The sequence below is a fragment of the Prinia subflava genome, chromosome Z (assembly GCF_021018805.1).
Source record: "Prinia subflava isolate CZ2003 ecotype Zambia chromosome Z, Cam_Psub_1.2, whole genome shotgun sequence".
Taxonomy (NCBI): Eukaryota; Metazoa; Chordata; class Aves; order Passeriformes; family Cisticolidae; genus Prinia; species Prinia subflava.
This window is the reverse complement of record NC_086283.1, coordinates 102,193,204-102,213,101: the sequence shown is the minus strand read 5'-3', so window position 1 is coordinate 102,213,101 and position 19,898 is coordinate 102,193,204. Positions and strand designations below refer to the sequence as shown.

Below are 19,898 nucleotides of genomic sequence, written 5' to 3'. Positions count from 1 at the left end.
AAGAGAAGAGAAGAGAAGAGAAGAGAAGGGTTTGGGTAGGGAGGGACCTTTAAAAGTTATCTAGCATCATCCCAACACATCCTCCCTGGCAGCTTCTCTACAGCCAGATCCTCCTTCCCTGTGTTCAAAATAATTTGGGTTATTTCCTTAAATAAACTGTAGTGAATTACTCAGGTAATTTACTTAAGAATTAACCAGCCTGCCTGCGCCCATCACGACTCATGCAGCTTCTCTTGCAGACAAGAAGTAATTTACATTTCCCTTTTTCATCCTTTTTCCTACAGCCTTTAAGTTCTTATCTCTAAGATGTGCTCTTCTCTGTCAAATTTGGCTGACAATTAGTCCCTGGGTTAAAAAAGGGAGTGGAGGAATAGCGAATGAGAGTCAGTCTGAGTGCATAAGCCTCATTCCTGTTCACTGAAAAAAAAAAAATAGCAAGCACAAAAACAGGGGAGAAGCATCAAAGTGTCAGCAGTCAATAAATGAATCTTTCACCCTATGTGACAAAAATACATCTATCAAAATAAAGTGAAGCAAGTGCTTTTCTCAGAATCAATTTTGAGAAAAACAATGTGTGCTCTGCAGATGTTCCAAAACGCAGGAGCAGGAGGAGGACCAGTGCCCCGAGGTGAATGTTGGCACTAAAAGCACCCGGGCAGGGAGGGATGATGCAGCTCTGCTGACAACCAAGCACAGGGCTGGGATGTCCTGCCCATGACTGATGCTGCTCCAAGCACCTGTAAAGGGAGCAAAGACACTCATCTGCCTGTGCCTGCTGGCACAGGGATGGACAGAGCAGGGATGCAGGGAGAGATGGAAAACTCAGCATCCACCACAAGAGCTTTCCAGAAGTGCGTTTCCACTGCAGAGCTGCTGTCAGGCTGTGAGAAACTGCTGATCTCAAAAGAAGGGGGAAAAGCTGTGAGAGAAAACCATCCACTGCCTCAGCACAGCCCTTTATCCACAGCTGTGGCCTCCTCTTTCTTTAGGGGCCTCTGCAGACATCACAGCCAGGATCCTGAAAACTTCACCTGGTTCGTCTCCTCACTCGTAAGCATGAAACATGCACATGGCAAGAAAAATACAGAAATCATTTCCCAGAGCACCCCCTGAGCTTCCACATCCTCCTGTAAACCTCCCGCCGCAAAAAAATTACTGCCGCAAGTTTTGCAATCTCCAGCCCAGCTTCCTCAGCCAAGAAAAATACAACCAAAGACACCTCCAAGGTGATCATCTGGCTGGGAAGAGACATTCCTTGGAACAACGATATGCTGTGATTTAAGGGAATACAATTCCCATGGGTTCAGGCATACACTCCTCTCTCCTCTCACTGTGCAAAGCAAACACCTTAAACATGAAACGTTGTCATTAACCTCCAGCTGACAATCACAGCACAACCACAACCCTTCCTGCTTCCTTTTCTTCTCTTGCCCAGGCACACAACATGGTATTTTTGATGACAGGTTATTAAAATGCTCCCTGGCTTCCCTGCAGTTGGACACGGCGCCCACGAGTCCTCCAGCCCCAGGGGGTTTGCTTCTGGATGGGTAATACAGGGAAATGCAACACCCGAAAGCAAACCAGCACTTTCACCTGAAGAAAAGGAGGCTCAGAAGGATTCTCACTCTCAGCAATTCCCTGACAGGAGGCTGCAGCCAGGTGAGGGTCAGACTCCTCTTCCAGGTAACAAGGAAATGGGCTGAAGCTGCACCAGGGGAGGTTGAGATTGGGAACAGGAGAAAAGGTCTTCATGAAAAGTGTTGCCAGGCTCTGGCACTGCTGCCCAGAGCAGTGGAGGAGTCCCCATTCCTGAAGTTTCAAAAAGCATGTGGATGTGGCACTTGAGGACACGGTGTAGTAGTGAACATGGTGGTGGTACTGGATTGATGATTGGATTTGGTGCTCTTAGAAGTATTTCCTAACCTTAATGATTCTGATTCCATGACTTGCAGACTACTTCTCTAGGCTGGCTGGCTGGACCTAGACTGGAACATACTCCTGCCAGTGACGGGAGCACACACTTCTATGCAGGATGAAAAAATCCTTTAAAATTCACTCCAGGTAAACTCCTGCAAGATCCCTGACTAACACACGCTAAGGAGTGTTTCTGCAGACACTGTCATCCTCCAAGGCCACCGGCAGAAGTTGGTGGCCCCAAAATGACATCCCCATGGACCACACATGAGAGGGAGCAGCTCACAGCTGCAGGTGAGCCCAGCTCTGCAAAGCTGCCCCAGCCCCAATCTCACCCAAGGCTGCTCCACCCAAAAACAGCTCCATGTCACACACAAAGCTTTGGCTTCACAAGAAACGTGCTCAAGGCTGCTGACAGCCAAGACCCCTGAAACATCTGCAGTGCATTTCTGTTGTAGCTCGAAAGTGCTGTGCCAGCACAGACAGACTTGTGAGATTTAATCAAATTATGTGAAACACTCTGCATTGCAACTGTTTATTTCATAGAAACGCAGAATCCCAGAATGATTTGGGTTTAGAAGGAACCTTAAAGGCCATCCAGTGCCACTCCTGCCATGGGCAGGGACAGCTTCCACTGTGCCAGGCTGCTCCCAGCCCTGTCCAGCCTGGCCTTGGGCACTGCCAGAGATGCAGGGGCAGCCACAGCTGCTCTGGGCACCCTGTGCCAGGGCCTGCCCACCCTCCCAGGGAAGCATTTTCTCCTAACATCCAATCCAAATCTACCATCTTCCAGCTTAAAGCCATTCCCCCTTGCCTCATCACTGCTTGACCTTGCAGCAGACCCTCTCAGCACCAATTTGGGGGTGCATGGGTTGTGATGCCCAAGATGTGGCATGGCACAGCTGGTGACAGGGACCCTTGGCTGCTGCAGTGTGACACCCTGCTGTGCCACAGCCTCCCAAACCACCCCTCCCATGCCAACCCAACTATTCGTGTCCCAAACCAGCAGCCCACCCAACACAACTGGCAATGGCTTGGTTGTGAACATCACCTTCTCCAAAGGTCTCAGTGAATGGCAGCCAAGCAACACAGCTCCTGCAGGATTTCACCAGTTCAAAAGCATTTTCCAGAATTAATTACGAACCCTGCTAATGGCTTCCTGCTGCAGGTGCCTGGGCAAGCAAGCTGGTGGCAGCTGTGTGTCTTCCAGCAGCCTCTGCTCTGGTGTAGGGCAGGCTCAAGTGGTGGTGAATCCTCTCCAGGGTGGAACAGGCTGTGCAAACCAGTCCCAGAGAGCTAAGCCTGCTCTAGAGGGAGGGACAAGTTGGTTGTTTTTCTGGGTGTTTTTTTGTTTTTGTTTTTTGTTTTAAGGCCAATTGCAGTGGGTTGACCCAGGCTGGAATCCAGGCAATCACCAAAGCAGTTCTCTCACTCCCCTCCACAGCTGGACAGGAGAGAGAAAATAGAGCAAAAAGGTCATGGGCTGAGATAAGGACTGTGAGAGATCTCTCACCATCGTGGGCAAAACAGACTTGAATTTGCAATATTGACTGAATGTATGAACACCATTAGAGCAGGATAATAAGAAGTAAAATAAATCCTAAAAACACCTTCCCCTCACCCCTCCCTCCTTCCCAGCTCTGCCTCCTCCCCCAGTGGTGCAGGGAGATGGGAATGAGGATTATGATCAGCTCAGAACAAAATGTTCCTGCCACTGCTGAGGGACAGAAGTCAGAGTCCTTCCTCTACTCCATCCAGCGTGGGGTCCCTCCCACAGGAGACAGTTCTACATGAACTGTCCATCCCATGGGCAACAATTCCCCACAAACTGCTCCAACGTGGATCACTCCTCCACGGGGTGCAGTCCTTCAAGGCCAGGCTGCTCCAGCATGGGTCCCCCACACGGTCACAAATCCTACCAGGACACCTGCCCCAGCATGGGCTCCTGTTTCCACAGATCAGTATATCCCTGCCAGGATCCTATTCCAGCATGGGTTTCCCGTGGGATCACAGCCTCTCTTGGGCATCCCTCTGCTCCAGAGTGGGCTCCTCCAGGGGCTGCAGGGGAATCTCAGCTCTGGCACCTGCAGCAGCTCCTGCCCCTCCTCTTGGCCTGAGCTTGGTGTCTGCAGAGTTGTTCCTCTCACATGTTCTCACCCTGCTCTTCTCTAGCCACCATGAAAACCGCCAGTGACTGGCAACCATTTTATTTTCTTTTAAAATCTGTTATCTCAGAGACATCACCATCACTCCTGATGGGCTTGGCCTTGAGGTCTGTCCTGGAGCTGGCTGGTTGGCTCTGCTGGACATGGGGGAAGCTCCTGGCAGCTTCTCACAGAAGCCACCCCTGCAGCCCCCCTCATTACTACAACGTGGCCACACCAACCCAATACACCCATCCAAACCACTGCTGAGAAATAAGAAGCTTGTGAGCAGCCACGTGCATCCTCAGGTCACCCAGGCACGATGTGACACCAGGGGATGGGGGACACCACACAGCCACCCAGCCCTGCTCTCCATCCCAGGGACAGCCCCACCACATCCACGTTACCCCACCCACATCCCTTCCCATCCTGGGGGAAATCCAGATGTTTTCCACCAGCACCACCCCCTGCACGGATGCAACCACGCTGGGGAGGGAGATGAGGCTGAGCCAGCTGACACAGAGGAGACGCCCTGGATAAGTGTCTGCACGTTATGAAATACACCTGCAGCAGGTTCCTGGCTGACAGGTGTGGCAGGATTTGGTCCCGCAGAGATAGCAGGGGCAGAAGTTTGGTTCTGTCACCACAGGCTCTCCCACCACCTCAGAAGTCCTTCTTCTCCTGGACCACAAGTGCTACATGCCTGGGGGACAGGGAGGAGGATGAGGGTGTGTCTGCAGGACAGGAGACGGGAGCAGTGCCTTCCTGGAGTGAGCACAAGACTACTCCCACACAACCTGGGATCCTAAAATCTCAGTGGCACATTGACTGCCCGAGAGGACTCCACAAGAGCTAACTCAAACCAGCAAAATCTCAAATCTATTAATTTTGCATCACAAGTTTCCTGCAATCCATCCATGATAGGGACACCATCTCCCATTCCTGTGGCCACTGCTAAGGTACCTCTACATTTCAGAAGACTGACAATGACAATGCAAAATCCAGCAAGCCAAGACTTACCATGGCACAGCTCAAGGCAGGTGTGAAAGAAACAAAACCTCTCATTTTAGCAGGGAAGCTTAAATGTACTAAAGTTTTAAAAACACCCAATGTTGTTGCCATTTTAGTCTGAATTGATCAGGAAACACACTTCTCTTAGGATCACCAGCAAGGCATCTATGTTGTAAGTGAATATATATATATATATATATGTGCAAAAATGTATATAAATAAAAAAAAAATAAAATAGCCAGGGTCTCAAACAAACAGAAGGTGATTGGTTGGCTACAGCAGCCCTTCATTTCAGATGACACAGTAATCTGCTAATTATCCTCAAGTGGCAGAACTGCCCCTTCTCTGAGGAGTTTCACAACAACATCCCAAGGCATTTATGGAAATAACTAAACCAGAAGCCTCAACACTTCCAGTCTTCTGTTGTCCTTTCCCCAACCTCATGCTACCCCAAACAGAGCAGCAAACTGTTAACTCTGAAACTCAATCATGGTGTAAAATAAATGTCTTAACACTTCTGTCAAACTGAAGAGCAGTGAAATCATTAATGATATTTAATTACTCCATCAAAACAGAAAGGAAGAATGCTAAATGTGGCCCAAACAGTTCCTGAAAAAGCTGCCCCCAGCTTTCATAGAAAACACAAGGTCTTGCCATACTTTTAACTACAGCTCCTCACAAATACACAGGACCCCAAAGACTCAGGTGAGCAGCAAGAACATGAAATTAAATTGGGTTCAGGGGGGTTTTCTTGTTGCTTTGCAAACACCTGTGGGCAAAATCTCAACCAGTGACAATTTCCACAATTTCACATCCTTCCTGCTGGGAAAAGACCAAGCAGCAGCAAGGATGGCTGCAAGGAGAAACAGGACAGAGAGAGACAAAAGGAGAAAGAAGGGGAGAGACAACACAGCACAACTTGTTCTCACCAGGAGATCACAGCTGAATGAACTCAACACACAGTTCACCCCAACGTGAGGATACTCCAGAGAGCAAAAAGAAGAGTATTATCCTCATCCAAGATGAAGTGCTGAAGAAGAGACTTCTGGAGATAAAGCCCAGCACCCCAGGATCTTCCCTTCCACAGTCTGGATCCAGGGCTAACATCCATCAAGCATGTTTCCATGCTTTGCATTCTATCACGGCTCTCAGGAACCCTCCACAGACCATCCTCATCCCATTTGTGGATCAGCTCTAGGAAAAAAGGTGCCAAACCCAGCCAAGCCCCTCAGGTACCTCAGTCCTCTCCCAATCTGCATCACAAAGACAGAGCTGGTCCAGTTCATCTCCACAAAGTCTCTCCCATCCACCCAGCTGCTTCACCCCACAGCTCACAAGTCACTTCCCTGCATCACCTTCACCTGCAGCAGCATCCAACTGCTGCTCCTCTGTTTCAAAAGCAACCTGAGATCTTATAAATGATACAAAAAAAAAAAAAAAAAAAAGCACAGCCTGAGCTTCCCAAAACAGCCGCTGCTCGTCTGTGCCAAGGATAACACACTCAGTGCAGGGCAATCACAGCCTACAAATCTTACCCAAGGCTTGAGGGGATAAAATGTAGCACAAGGTTCTGCTCTTGGACCCTGGGTTCAGCAATGGCAGACAAAAGCCTTTATGACCCTCACATGGAAAAATAACGTTGGTTGACACAATAAAATGGCTTTTTTCCACTCACTGGAGACAAAATGTGAATATTTGCTTCTCAGGGTCACATAAATCATAAGCAGGGTGGAGGTTTCCATCTCCATCCCATGTGGCAGCCCCCTGCCACAATCTGGGTGCTCAGAAGATGGTCCACCACCAAAAAAAACGCTTCCTAGGTTTTAGACAGAAGGGACTATTAAATGACATGGCCTTATTTTGGCATCTTGGCACTGAAAGAAACAACCTGAAAGCTCAGTCTATCTTCTGCTTACTCCATCTCCAATTTCTATTAACAAAGATGTGATTTCAAGCTTCATCCTATACCTGCCTGAGCACTGGAGAAAGAGCAGCATTGATTACTGGAGAAAGAATCAACCTGGCACCCATGGGCATGTAGAAATGGCCCATTTGAGAGAAGCACCCAGGTTCTGGGGCACTGGGAAACAGCACCTGCCCCTTTCCAATCACATCGGTGCTTCATCCACTGTGGGATCCCACTGCTGGGAATCTCACCCTTTCCAGAGAAACCTGACCCAGGGAACAGCCCCGGGAGGCGAACCTTAGTGTCATTCTTTGGAAAAACAACTCCAAGGACTGAGTTTTGAAGCGGTGGGGAGGCCAGTGACACCCAACAGCTGTGCCTCCAGCGTTCAGCATTGCCGGGGGGCAACTGCGGCAAAAAACATCCCACGGCCGCCGGCCGCTCCGCAGCCACGGCATCTGTTGTCCCCTACTGTCACCCACCACGGCCCCCGAGACCACGTGCGGCCGGAGTGACTCTGCAGGAAAACGATAACCACAAAACGACAACAAAACCGGCTCTCCGGCGAGCCCCGGCCGGAGGGGCCGCGCCTCCCGCGGGGCTGGCGCTGCTCGCCGCCGGGACCACCGCGCCGGGCCGTGCCCCCGGGGATGCTCCGCGGGCACCTCTGCGCCGCTCTGCGGGCTCCGCCGCCGCCTCTGCCGCCGCGGGGACGGCCACGGCCGCGGCTCCTGCGGCGGGGACGCGATGCGGTCCCTGCGCTCCTGCCCACGGGGGGCTCGCCGCGGGCGGGGCTGGCGGGGCAGCCCTGCCCTTCTCCCGCCGCACGCAGCGCGGCCGGGAAGCTTCCAGAGGCCGGGAGCACACCCGAACGCAGCCCCGGAGCTCTCCGCGGGGAGCGCCGCATGCCCGGGGGGCCCCGCGGCCACGCACGGGCTGTCACCGAGCGGGGGGGACCCCGCCGGGGCGAGGCCGCCGCGACACCGCCAGCACCGAGACGTGCCCAGAAACCGGCTCCACCCGCGGCACGACCCCCACACCCCCCCGCGGGGCTCGCGTCTTTCCGAGGGAGACAAAAGCCGGGATGCTCTGCCCCCCTTCGCTCCCAGCCCCCCAGGGCCGGTGCTGTGTCACGTCCCCCCCGGGCCGCGCTTACCGTGCGGGGCCGGGCGCGGTCAGTGCCCCGCTGAGGGGGTCATGGGCGCGGCGCGGGGCGCGGGGGGCGCGGGCAGCTCCGGGGGCGCCGCCCGGGAGGACGCTCCGGCTCCGGCTCCGGCTCGGCGGAGGGACGGGCCGGGGCGGCGGGCAGTGACGCGGGAGCCCCGCCCGCGGCCCGCGCCGGCCCTGACGGGAGATGTAGTCCGGGGCTGCGGCCTGCCCGCCGCGGGGCCAGCGGCACGGACAGCCCCAGTGGGCACCCCTGGGACTCTGAGAGGAGCCTGCCGGAGCCCTCAGCCCCGGGATCCGACAGGGACCCCCTGGATCCCCCCAACCCCGGATCTGACAGGGACCCCCGGATCCCACAACCCCGGATCTGACAGGAATCCCCTGGATCCCACAACCCCGGATCTGACAGGAATCCCCTGGATCCCACAACCCCGGATCTGACAGGGACCCCCGGACCCCACAACCCCGGATCTGACAGGAATCCCCTGGATCCCACAACCCCGGATCTGACAGGGACCCCCGGACCCCACAACCCCGGATCTGACAGGAATCCCCTAGATCCTCCCAACCCCGGGATCTCACAGGGATGCACCCAGCCCCTCAACCCCGGGATCTCACAGGGACCTCTCGCACCACCGGGGCTCTGAGGGAGACAGCCCCCATCCCACAGCTCTGACCGGGAGCCCCCGATCCCGCAGTCCCGGGATGTGACAGGGATCCGGGAGTACCCGCACTGCGGGGATCTGACAGGGATCCCCCGATCCGGGACTCCGGGTACCCACAGGGACCCCCCGCATCCCACGCCCCGCGGGGATCCGATGCGGATCTGCTGGTCCTGCTCCCCGGGCTCTCCCTGCACCCCAACCCTTTGGGGGCCTGGCAGGGACCTCTGGATTCTGCAGTCCGGGATGTGTCAGGGAACCCCCGGATGGCCAAAGCCACCGAGCCCCCAACCCTCCAGGGAAGGTGAGAGACCACCCGGGGCTTAGAGCAGTCTTGGGTGGTGTTACCCACCCAACACAGCGCCAGGGGCAAACACTGATTCGCACGGCCTCACCTGCATCCATCGGGACTCAGGTCAGAGCTGCAATTGTCAAATCACGACACAGCAGCATCCAGCTGGGCTTTAAGGGATGAAGAGAAGGTGACGGAAAGTGTTTCACAGAATCACAGAATGGTTTAGATGGGAAGGACCTTAAGGTCATCCAGTCCCACCCCCGCCATGGCAGGGACACCTTGCACTGTCCCAGGCTGCTCCCAGCCCTGTCCAGCCTGGCCTTGGGCACTGCCAGGGATGCAGGGGCAGCCCCAGCTGCTCTGGGCACCCTGTGCCAGGGCCTGCCCACCCTCCCAGCCAGCAATTGCTGCCCAATCTCCCAGCTGGCGCTGCCCTCTGGCATTCCCTGGCAGCCATTCCCTGGGTGCTGTCCCTGCAGGCCTTGTCCCCAGTGCCTGTGCAGCTCTCCTGGAGCCCCTGGAGGCCCTGGCAGGGCTGGCAGCTCTCCCTGGAGCCTTCTCTTGTGCAGGGCAGAGCCCCAGGTGTGCCAGGCTGGCTGCAGAGCAGAGGGGCTCCAGCCCTGGCAGCAGCTCCGTGCCCTCCTCTGCCCTGGCTGCAGCAGCTCCACATCCTTGTGCTGCTGGAGGCAGGGCTGGAGCAGCTCTGCAGGTGGGGTCTCACCTGGGCACAGGGGCAGAATCCCCTCCCCTGCTGCCCCGCTGGGGGCTCAGCCCAGGGCAGGGGGGCTCAGGCTGGGGCAGGTCCAGCTCCCACCCCCAGCACCTTCTCCTTTCTCCCAGGATTGGTCTTAATCCCTTCTCCAGCCAGTCTGTTTGTACCTGGGATTGCTGTAACCCACATCAGACTTTGCATCAGGCCGTGTTGAATTTCATGAGGTTTGCACAGACCCAGTTCTCCAGCTTGCCAAGGTCCCTGTGCATGGCAGATAAACCGAGTGTTTCTATATAAACACACAAAATTTGGAGACAAGAAATGTAAAAACCGGAATTTAAGCTTCTTTTAAACATCTCTCTAGCCTGCTGGATCCCTTCAGCTGTGGTGCTCAAAGCCACCCAGAAATGTTCCTACATGCAATTTAAGCCACTTTGCCAGGCTCTCAAAACCACCCACCCAACAATCATCCCCCTTTTCTTGTGGTTTGGGTTGTATTCAAGAGGTTAGCTTTATTTCTAACCATGGATTCTTTGTTGTTCCCTGTCTGGGTCTACCGTCACACTCATCCGGATAAATGGATCACGTTAATGAACATCAACGGAAGGACTGCAGCCATATATTCACCAGAATTGCTGGCCTCTGAAGAAACCTTAATTCTACTTTGACAGCAAAATCGGATTCCAAAGATCTCTCTCCCTGCTGTGCTTTATTTTGGGCCTTATCATTTGCTGGGCAGGTTGTCATGACAACCTGATATTCACCGGAGGGTGGCTGTAATTGGGAGAGCACATTGTTAATTTAGCTCCAGATTCTTTTTATTTTGTTGTATTTTAAGCAAAGGGGGACTGCCTAGATTTTCATATTTTTATCTGTGATCATACTATGGTTTAATTATTAATCCCGGTGCCAATAGCTTCTCTCCAGTGACGAGTGAGCTGCAGAGCTCACCAGGGCAGAAAAAGGCTCTGCCCACATCCCTTTTTCACAGCTCATCTCCTCATACAGCCTCCCCACATCTCTTCCAGCCCCCAAAACACTAAACCAAGAGCCCCCAGGCCCAGGATTTCACAGGGATGCTCCTGCTGTATGGGAGCAGGTTGGAGGAGGAAAAAGGGTGGGACCCATTCTTGTGTTAATGATATTTTTTTTGGAATTCCAGTGTCAGCTTTAACCTGAAAGCAATTCACCTCAGATGGTTATTTAGAGCAACTTGCTCTCTGTGGAGAACACCAGCCCATAATATTAACATGTGAACACACTGGCATGTGTAAATCCAGCTCTTGGAGGGAAGCAGCAGGTCCTGGCCCCACACCCTGGGACCTCTCTGTGCACCCCACTCCTGCCCCAACACGCCTAAGGCATCCTTGGCTTAGAGACATCACAAAACGACACTAAATGCCACCAAGCACTCGCCTGGATCCTTGCTGGAAGCTGAAAGGTGGCAGGACTGGGGACTCTGGGTCAGAAACTCAGGTGGGTGCTGGATCACGGCACACGACTTCCAGGCTGAGATTTTCGGGAAATGACCCGTCCTGCAGAGCGCAGAGTGTCTGTGGGAGTGTGAGAGGGAGCTGTGCTCCTTTTTCCAGGGGGTCTGGGGGGGATGTGGGCAGGGTGACAGCAGGGTGACAAAGGTAAACCCAGAGATGGGTTTACCAGGCCCCGGAGAGGGTGCTGAGCGTGTCCCACCGCAGCGCTCCCACTCTCACGTGGGTTTGAAGCTCCCTGGCCATGCTGCTCCTGGCACTCCTTATCCACGTGTCCCAGCAGGAAGAAAGGGCAGCTTTCCGGTGGCTGGGGACTTTTCTCCAGGAGCTGGCGCAACTCCAGGTCCAAAGAGCAAAGTGGAGCTGTTGATTTTGTCCCTGTGTGAGATCCCGGCCCTGCTCCCCTCAGCCCCTCTGAGCTGCACATCCTAACCTCCTCCTTCCACCCCTGCTTCTTGCTTAATCACAGCTTAAAAAGGAGGGAAGTTGGGAAAGGAGAGGATCTCTGCCTAAAAGGAAAAAAAAAGAGAGGAGTTGTAAAAGCTGGGGATGGAGGAGGGAACAGAAACATCCTTCTTTCAAGGAAAAGATGCTGTGGCTGCTGTTCTGGGTACCATATGCCAGGTAATAACACGAGATGACTCAGTGTTTGGGAAATTAAATTGGCTCTTTATTAAAAGCATGTATTTAGGGAGGTAGTGAGGTGTCAGGGGAGTCCCTGCATTGCCTCAGCAGAGGGAATTCAGGCAGGCTGCCTGGCTCCTTACGCTGCCGAGTGCGGACTTTGCAAGGTGCTGGGACACATCTCCGACCTCAGCGTCCTCCCACGGCTGCTCCCAGGGAAGCACTGAACATCTCTGGGAAGATCTTAGAAGAACTCTTCCTAAGCTCTTCCCTACCTAATTCAGTGGAAAATGTTGGGTCTCTGCCAGTGGGAAGCGCTCCAACCTCAAGACTTTTGTCCCAGGAAAATAGCAAGAGGCGGAAAGAGCAGCCGGGGACACGAAGATATTTGAGAGCACAAGCTGCAGCTCAAAAAATGCCGTGCCAATCTCTAGTCTTGCCCTACTAATAAGCCCTTAAAATGCCTTAGCAATGGTGGGCATCTGCTGATTCAAATGGGAAATACAGAATATTTGCAAAGTACCTTGCTCGTAGCTGTGGTGTGCTGGTAGCTTGGTGCTCCCTCTCTAGCTCGGAGCAAATTTTGGCCTCAGAAAGAGTTGCTGGAGGCAAAATTCAATGTACTGCTCAAATCATACATCCCCTCCATGGAATTTGAGGTTTTGCAGCATACAGACAAGTACTGAAAAATCAAACTAAAGATGAGAATTCCATTTTTCTTCCCCAAGTCCTTGCAGCACAGGTGGGATGACGGAGGTGTCTGCCAGGATGTTGGCACAGTGATGATCTCAGTGGGTTTCTAAGAAGTTGCCATGGCCATTAAGTGCCCAGATGCTCCCTCAGAGACTTCTGCAGGAAAATAAACACTTAAAATAGTTGGTCCACAATCTTCCTGCCAGAATTAGACTGATCCTTATTTTGGTCAGGCTGCAGTTGAAATGAAAGCAAATAGACATCCTTTAAAACACAAATAATAGACCCACTGTAGGAGCAAAGGATTGGAGACAGACAGGATCTTTATTCCCATCCTGACAGAGACTGAGTGAGCTGCTCTGCCCTCCTTCCCAAGCATCTGTCCCCTTTCCCAAGGGAGCTGTCTCTCTGTGCTTGGGGATGTTGGATGTGGAGTTCCAGCAGTCCCTGCTCCATGCAAACCTCATGGAGTGAGACAGTCTTCCTGAAATCCTGGAGAGAAACAGAGGTGATGGGGTGTGAACGTGGCCAGACAGGGTGTTCATGACAAAAGAGACAGCCCTGAAATATCAGTACTGTCTTCTGTACATACTTATATCTACATATATATGTACATGTACACACACATATATATTATATACAAATATATATGTATCTAAAAATCATATCTCAGAGCAGGGTACCCACGGGTGAAGCAATGCTTGGCTGTGGTGGGAGGGGAAGCTGGTGTTGAAATGCTGATTGTGGGGACAGGCTCCTTCCCCCACTTCCCAGTTATTTTTAGAAGGGCATTTTTATCCAGCACAGCCATGGGTGCCAAGGCTGTTTGCAAGTCAGGGCTAAATTCACTGGTGTTTGGAGGAGGTCTGAAATGGGAACGGCCTGGGCTCCTGGAGAGCTGGGTTTGTGAGCACTGATTTGCTCCAGAAGGGTTGAGATCCTGCTCTGATGCTGCTTTTCATATTACAGGTGAGAAGATGCAACTCAGAACAGCTGGATTTCCTCCTTGACCTCCCATGTAGCTTAAAATAATAGCCTTAATTTCCCACATTTCACATAATTCTGTTGAATAATGAGACTACCTGGACATAATTAATTACCTTCCTCCACCGATTTAATTCACAGCTACATCTTTGGATTAAAGAGGCCTTAGAAATACAAAGTGTGATTATCCAGGTAAGAACAAATTGCCAATTTGAAGGATCACCACGATTCTAGCCCCAAGGATTTGCAAAGGTCAAGCTGCTGAGGAGGCCGAGCCCAGAACTGGCAGAAGCAGTGCAGGGACCTGGGATGGTGATGAAGGATGTCCTTCCACACCAGGCAAGATGGGTCCTGTCAGATACCTCCGCAGGGTGACACAAAACTTCTCTGACAGGGACATTAATAACTCCAGTTTTGCCAGGGTTTGAATTAAACGTTGACAAGTGTGTTTTGCAGAGGCATGGCTGGCCACGAAATATTACAGTAACCCAGAAATCTCTCTCTTCCTCTGGCTGCAAATGGGATTTTTTCTTTCCTTAATCCCTTACTGTGGATATTAATTGCATCAAAGGATTGTGATGCTGCTTAGAGGGGTGCAGTGGGAAGGAATTGCTGACAGTTGGGGTAGGAGAAGAAGGAGGGGAATTTCACTGGGTGAGGGATCTGTAACATCCAGAACACTGGATGGAGGACATCAGCAAAACATTTTTCTAATGTGATTTTCCATGGAGAAATTATTTCAATCTTTCAATAAAGGGGGCTTAGAAGAAAGGCGAGGGCAGACTTTTTAGTAAGGCCTGTAATGACAGGACAAGGAGTGAAGGTTTTAAACTAGAAATGTGTGGATTTAGATTATATTTAAAGGAGAAGGCTTTTACAGTGAGGGTGGGGAGACCCTGGCACAGGGTGCCCAGAGCAGCTGTGGCTGCCCCGTCCCTGGAAGTGTTCCAGGCCAGGTTGGACAGGGCTAGGAACAACCTGGGACAGTGGAAGGTGTCCCTGCCCATGGCAGGGGGTGGCACTGGATGAGCTTTACAGGTCCCTTCCCACCCAAACCACTCTACAATTCTGTGGGTCTCTGTCTTGGCCATTTTGTTGCTCAGTATCATACTGTGTACCAGCAGTTTTATTGTCTCTGTTGATTTTTAAGCAAACTGTAGTCTCAAAAGTCTGCCTGGAATCATGTAGCAGCAAGAAAGACGAGCTTTGAACAAGCACTCTGCTCCTGGGTATATTTTCCATCATGAACAGGGCTGAGGAGAGCAGGCTGGGCATCAAAGGGAGCTGGCATGGCTGCACCATCTGAGCTGGCTCTGCCAGAGCCAGGGCTGATCCTGCCATGGTGCTGGTAGCCCAACCCCTGCTGGAGAGGGGGAAGGCAGGGTGACTCAAAGGTCTTGGACAGCCTGGGCTACTGGTGATGGCAGATGAAAGCATTCTGCTCTCAGCTTCACCTTTCCTGCTCTGAAATGGGTTCAGCTCTGCTTACCCTGCTGGTGAAGCACCTCGTGAGTCAGCTTTCACCAGGTGTAAATCAACACTGTGTTTGTGAGGATAACAGCAGCCCCGAGTCAGCAAGGGCTCTTTGAACATCTGCTTCTGGTCCTTAGGACATGTCCTAGGAGAGAATCTTCTCTGGGAAAATGAGAAGTGTCTCAGATTGTTACCCTACAGCCTTGTGCCTCATGTCCTTCAGGGCTGTGGCAGCTCCCTGCCTGGTCTTGAGTTAATCCAGGGCCTGGTTGTTCTGGATCAGGGAGGCCTTCACCGCACACCTGCTGATGGCAGCAGCTCAGGTTCCAGCTTCTCCTGCTCCTGGGAGCCCACATCCTCTGCAGTCACCTGCCTGCACCCTCTGTTATCTCTCATGCACCTTCCAGTGATGCCCTCCCTGGCCCTGACTCACCTGCTGATGTGGAGATCCTCCCTTTCTGGCCACATCCCCTCTCCCCCTACCAGCGAGCCACCAAAAAGGAAGGAGAGTTGGCAGCAAACACCACTCCATCCATGGGAAATTGTGCATTTTTGACAGCCAACCATGGTTTATGTATTATGTGCAATGGAGAAACCATCAGGGTTGCTCAGACTCTGCCCATCCAAGGAGAGGAACTGACACTTCTCCTTTCACCAGTGAGATGTGATGCCTCAGAGCACCCGAGCCTCTCATCCAGTTTTCCCCACTGGGCATCTCCATGCTGTGAAATGATAGCCCTTAAACCACATAAACTTGTGGTTTCCACATGCCAGTAGCACAGGCTGAGCAATGACAAGAGCCCAGGACTTATCCTTTGTCTGCCAGTAAAATAAGGGAGCTTATCTTCACATGGGCTTTGCTTCTTATCACGTAGTTTAGGTAAAAATACACCCTACTGGAGTCCTGCCCTCCTCTCCTCAGCAGCTGCTGAGAGCTGGCACCCCACTTTTGACTCCATTGCCTTCCCAATAACAGGACTGGGGAGGAAAGAGAAATGTTTTCATTCCCTGTTTACTGCAAAAGCTGTTAGAAAAAAAAAAAGGGGTTGACACGCTCCTGCTGTTGATAGGAGAAAAAAACCCAGATAACAATATCAAACCACAGGCACGTCAGCTACGTGGCAGGTATTTTATCATGCTCTGGCCTCTGGGAATCAGAGCAGGGCAGGTTTACCATGCTGTGACAAAACAGAGACTTGCTGATACCCTCGTATCTGCACACAGGGTAGTGGGCACACATCAGGCGGAAATCTGCAGCTGCCCAAATAACCAACAACGTGAAGGCACCAGCTGACCTTCCCAACACAGTTATCCCCTCTAGCACAGACATTGCTTGAAATTTGAAAGCAAAAATTCCAGTTGTTTGCCCCAAAAATACTCAGTGTGTGACACCAGAAATGACAGAAGTAACGAGGAGTGTTTTCACCTTGTTCTGGCTGATGTTTTTCATCCCCTGAGCTGGAGCTGGGGCTGGGGGAGCCTGGCCTTGACGATTTCTAGAGATGGGACATCTGTCACCCCTCTGGGCAAGCTGTGCCAGGGCCTCACCCCCCTCATTGTAAAAAACATCTATATATCTAATCTAAATCCATTCTCTTTTAGTTTAAAACCTTTACCCCTCATCCTGTTGCAACATGTCCCACTAAAATATTTGTCCTCAACACTGCAGCCAGGTTTGCTAATGGCTCTCAGATTTTTCATTACTTTCCCTAAAGAATCCTTCAAATGCTATTAGAAAGCAAAAGAGGCAATTTTTTCCCCAGAGCTATCTCTATAAAATAATCTTGCTTTTCTAACATGTCACTATGGTATGACTGTGCTCTGCCCCAGCTAGGGACCCCCAGGAAGGGATGACTCCACACCACCCTGGCTTTCCTGTGTAGTAAGATTTGGGAAAACACCCATTTTTCCCAAAGAGAGAGGACACAGGGAGATGCTTTCCTCCCTGCACTGAGTGAGGAAATTTCCTTTGTTTCAGAAGTGGCAGTAAAACCTGGGAAGATGCTGCATTCATCTCTGCTTAGCTTGGCTCCTATGAATAAATGTTAGCAGGTCTTTGGAGCTAGACCAAGAGTGAACAGGCACAGCCCTTCAGTCAGCAGATATTCCAGTGCCCCTTCTTCTGCTGCTGAAATAAAATGTCTAATTTAACTCAATTTCCAAATTATACTAATTAAAAAGTACTAGCAGCACAATTAAGTGCACTCTGCAGAGAGAAACTGCTTTTCATGAAAGGCTTGCTTTTGGATTCCAGATAATATAGTTTGCAGCAGATAATGTTTAATTTCTGTGTAATAATCCCATATTCCACAGCTGGGCTTTGTTCACAGGGGCTGAAGTGCAGACAGTTGGAGCAATAGTAGTTGCTCTTCGTTCCATCATCCATCCAGGTCCTGGAGCTGAGAAAATCCATGATATTTTCAAGGTGTGGTGATGGGAAATTACTTTCTATAGTTTTAAAGAACAAAAAAAAGTCTCATCCCCTCTCCCAAATAAGGTGTGTTCTCCTGAGAGGGATTGGATTTCAGAAAGGAGTTAGTGTTGTGACAAAACCAGCTCTGAATAAATCTTCTATTTGTTCTCGAAATTATCAAGAAATACAGGTATGCATGGCAGGACATGAAAGATGGACAAATTGAGTTGCAAACATTTAAGAGCAAAGGAAATTAAGGGTGTGGGACCTGGGGCTGTGGTGGATTCATCATCATCTGGAGCCTTTAATCAAGTTGTTTCTCCTTTTTTTGGGTGCATTTAATAGAGGCTTCTAAACAGTGTGCTGGGGCTTGAGTGAATTGCTGGGCATTGTTTGGGGATTACAGGGTGGGGCTCTGTGGGCTGTGGGAGAGAAGACATCAGAGGACACCGTCCCTGCTGGCCTTGGCTCAGCAAGCCTGTTCCTGCTCACCTTGGGAGAGATCCACCTGCAGACATCCCCTGGGAAATCCTGGATAAATCACTTGGGTGTGCTCGGATGCAAAGGGAAGCGCCAAACCTTGTGGCACCCTGGCTGTGGCAGGGCTGTGACCACCCTGCACTGTCCCACTGAAGGGGCTGGGGAGAAAACACACGTGAAAAATGGAAAAAAAATCCATTAAAAAATATACCGAATCCTGGAATGGTTAGGGTTAAGAAATGACCTTGAAGGTCCTCTAGTCCAACCCCCTGCCATGGGCAGGACACCTTTCACTAGACCAGGTTGCTCTAAGCCCTGTCTAACCTAGCCTTGGACACTCCCAGGGATTCTGTCTGGACAGACAAGAGTTTTGGGTTTTAACACATTTCGGTTTGTATGAACGAATGTTTCTTCTGCCAAGAAATTTTGGACCATGTGATCCTTGGGGTCTCTGCAGACTGGAATTCTGTGACCCCTCACTGTGCTGATAAGACCAGATAACACATGTAATGGCCACAAACAGCTAAGGTTCTTCCAAAATATATATGAAGGTTTCTGTTTACCATTTTCAGCATTAAATTATTTATATATTAACTCTGTGTCTTTGCCTTTTGCTGCCTGGTTCCTGTTGGGCTCAAAGGGCATGGCAGAGGTGCTAGTACACCACATCCACACAATATATGGGAATATACTAGGAAGAAGTAGAGGAAGGACACAAATAATACGTGGGAAAATGTTTAGGGATGAATTCCTGGCTGTGAAGTTGATGAGGCCCTGGCACAAACTTCCCAGAGCAGCTGTGGCTGCCCCTGCATCCCTGGCAGTGCCCAAGGCCAGGCTGGACAGGGCTGGGAGCAGCCTGGGACAGTGGAAGCTGTCCCTGCCCATGGCAGGGGGTGGAATGAGATGAGCTTTAAGGTCACTTCCAGCCCAAACCATTCTGAGACTCTCTGACTCTCTGGTGTTACTCCCCATAATAATGAGAATAAAAAACCCCTCAGAGCAGCAGAAGCCCCTTCTGTCACTGGGAGAACACCACCTCCACCAAGTTCCAGCTGAGGAGCTCCTCCCTGATCCCACTGGACTCACTCACTCCGGGTCATGTCCTTGAGACCCACAGTTCCATCCCTGCTCATCCCCTTCCCTCCTCTCAACACCACTGCCTGCTGGAGACCAGAGAAGGGCACTGGCTGCCTCTCCTGCCCCAGCAGCACCACATCCCACATCCCAGGACAGCTCCAGCTTTGAACAAAGCAGGCATCACCCTTCAAAACCACCCTGGGCTCCTGCTGCAGTTCACGGCAGGTGAAACGTGGCAGCAAAGTTTACAGAAAGCAGCCAAACAGAGCTGCATTTCTGCCTCTGAGCCATCAGCTGTCGCAGCTGGTATTTTCTTTTCTTCCTAGGGGATTTGTGCCATAGTTTGTCGCACAGAGAATAAATTATAGGAATTCTTGTGATCTCGGTGAGAACAGGTTCTCAGTACAGTGACCCTGATGCACCAGTAGCCTCCTCTTCCAGCCCTTTTCCCACATCTGAGCCTTGGCTGGCAGCAGCCAAACCTCAGAGACACCTGAGTCAGGTCCTGAGTAAGCACTCAGAGGAGCAGGTCTTGTTCCCCTCACTTGCAGCACTCAGCCTGTTCCAGCCTTGGATGTGTTTGCTCACAGAGGTTACTCCCGTTCAGTGCCTGACCTGAGACACCCAGCAGAAACAGAATTCCTGGTGTGTTGTCTTGGGTTATGTAACCAAAAAAAAAAAAAAAAAAAGTGTGTTCTATTTCATCTGTAGAAGGCAGTTGGGGGATGGTTTATTTTTTCTTTATCTCTTGTAACTCCAGGGGGAGGAGGGTGGATGCCTTCTGATCACAGCCCAGCTGTTAAACCAGGTGGGGCAGTGTTTGTGAGCTCTGTCACCACTGCCCACCCTC

At 51.5% G+C, this 19,898-nt stretch overlaps 2 protein-coding genes across 4 annotated transcripts in view; one reads left to right on the top strand and one right to left on the bottom strand.

Moving 5' to 3' along the window:
- The window catches only part of CTIF (cap binding complex dependent translation initiation factor), a 150,437-nt gene extending 142,036 nt beyond the window's left edge, over positions 1-8,401 (bottom strand). The window contains exon 1 of one of the 3 annotated variants that reach the window (XM_063422701.1): positions 8,132-8,401. The gene's annotated coding sequence lies outside the window, so the exon portion shown is untranslated. The remainder of the gene's footprint in view (positions 1-8,131) is intronic. The other 2 variants (XM_063422699.1, XM_063422700.1) reach the window with 2 other exon arrangements.
- Positions 7,723-19,898, top strand: part of LOC134564564 (basic proline-rich protein-like) — a 44,950-nt gene continuing 32,774 nt past the window's right edge. Inside the window, exons 1-2 of the mRNA XM_063423455.1 lie at positions 7,723-8,385; positions 8,927-9,108. Of these exons, the coding sequence (XP_063279525.1) occupies positions 7,723-8,385; positions 8,927-9,108 (845 nt within the window). The remainder of the gene's footprint in view (positions 8,386-8,926; positions 9,109-19,898) is intronic.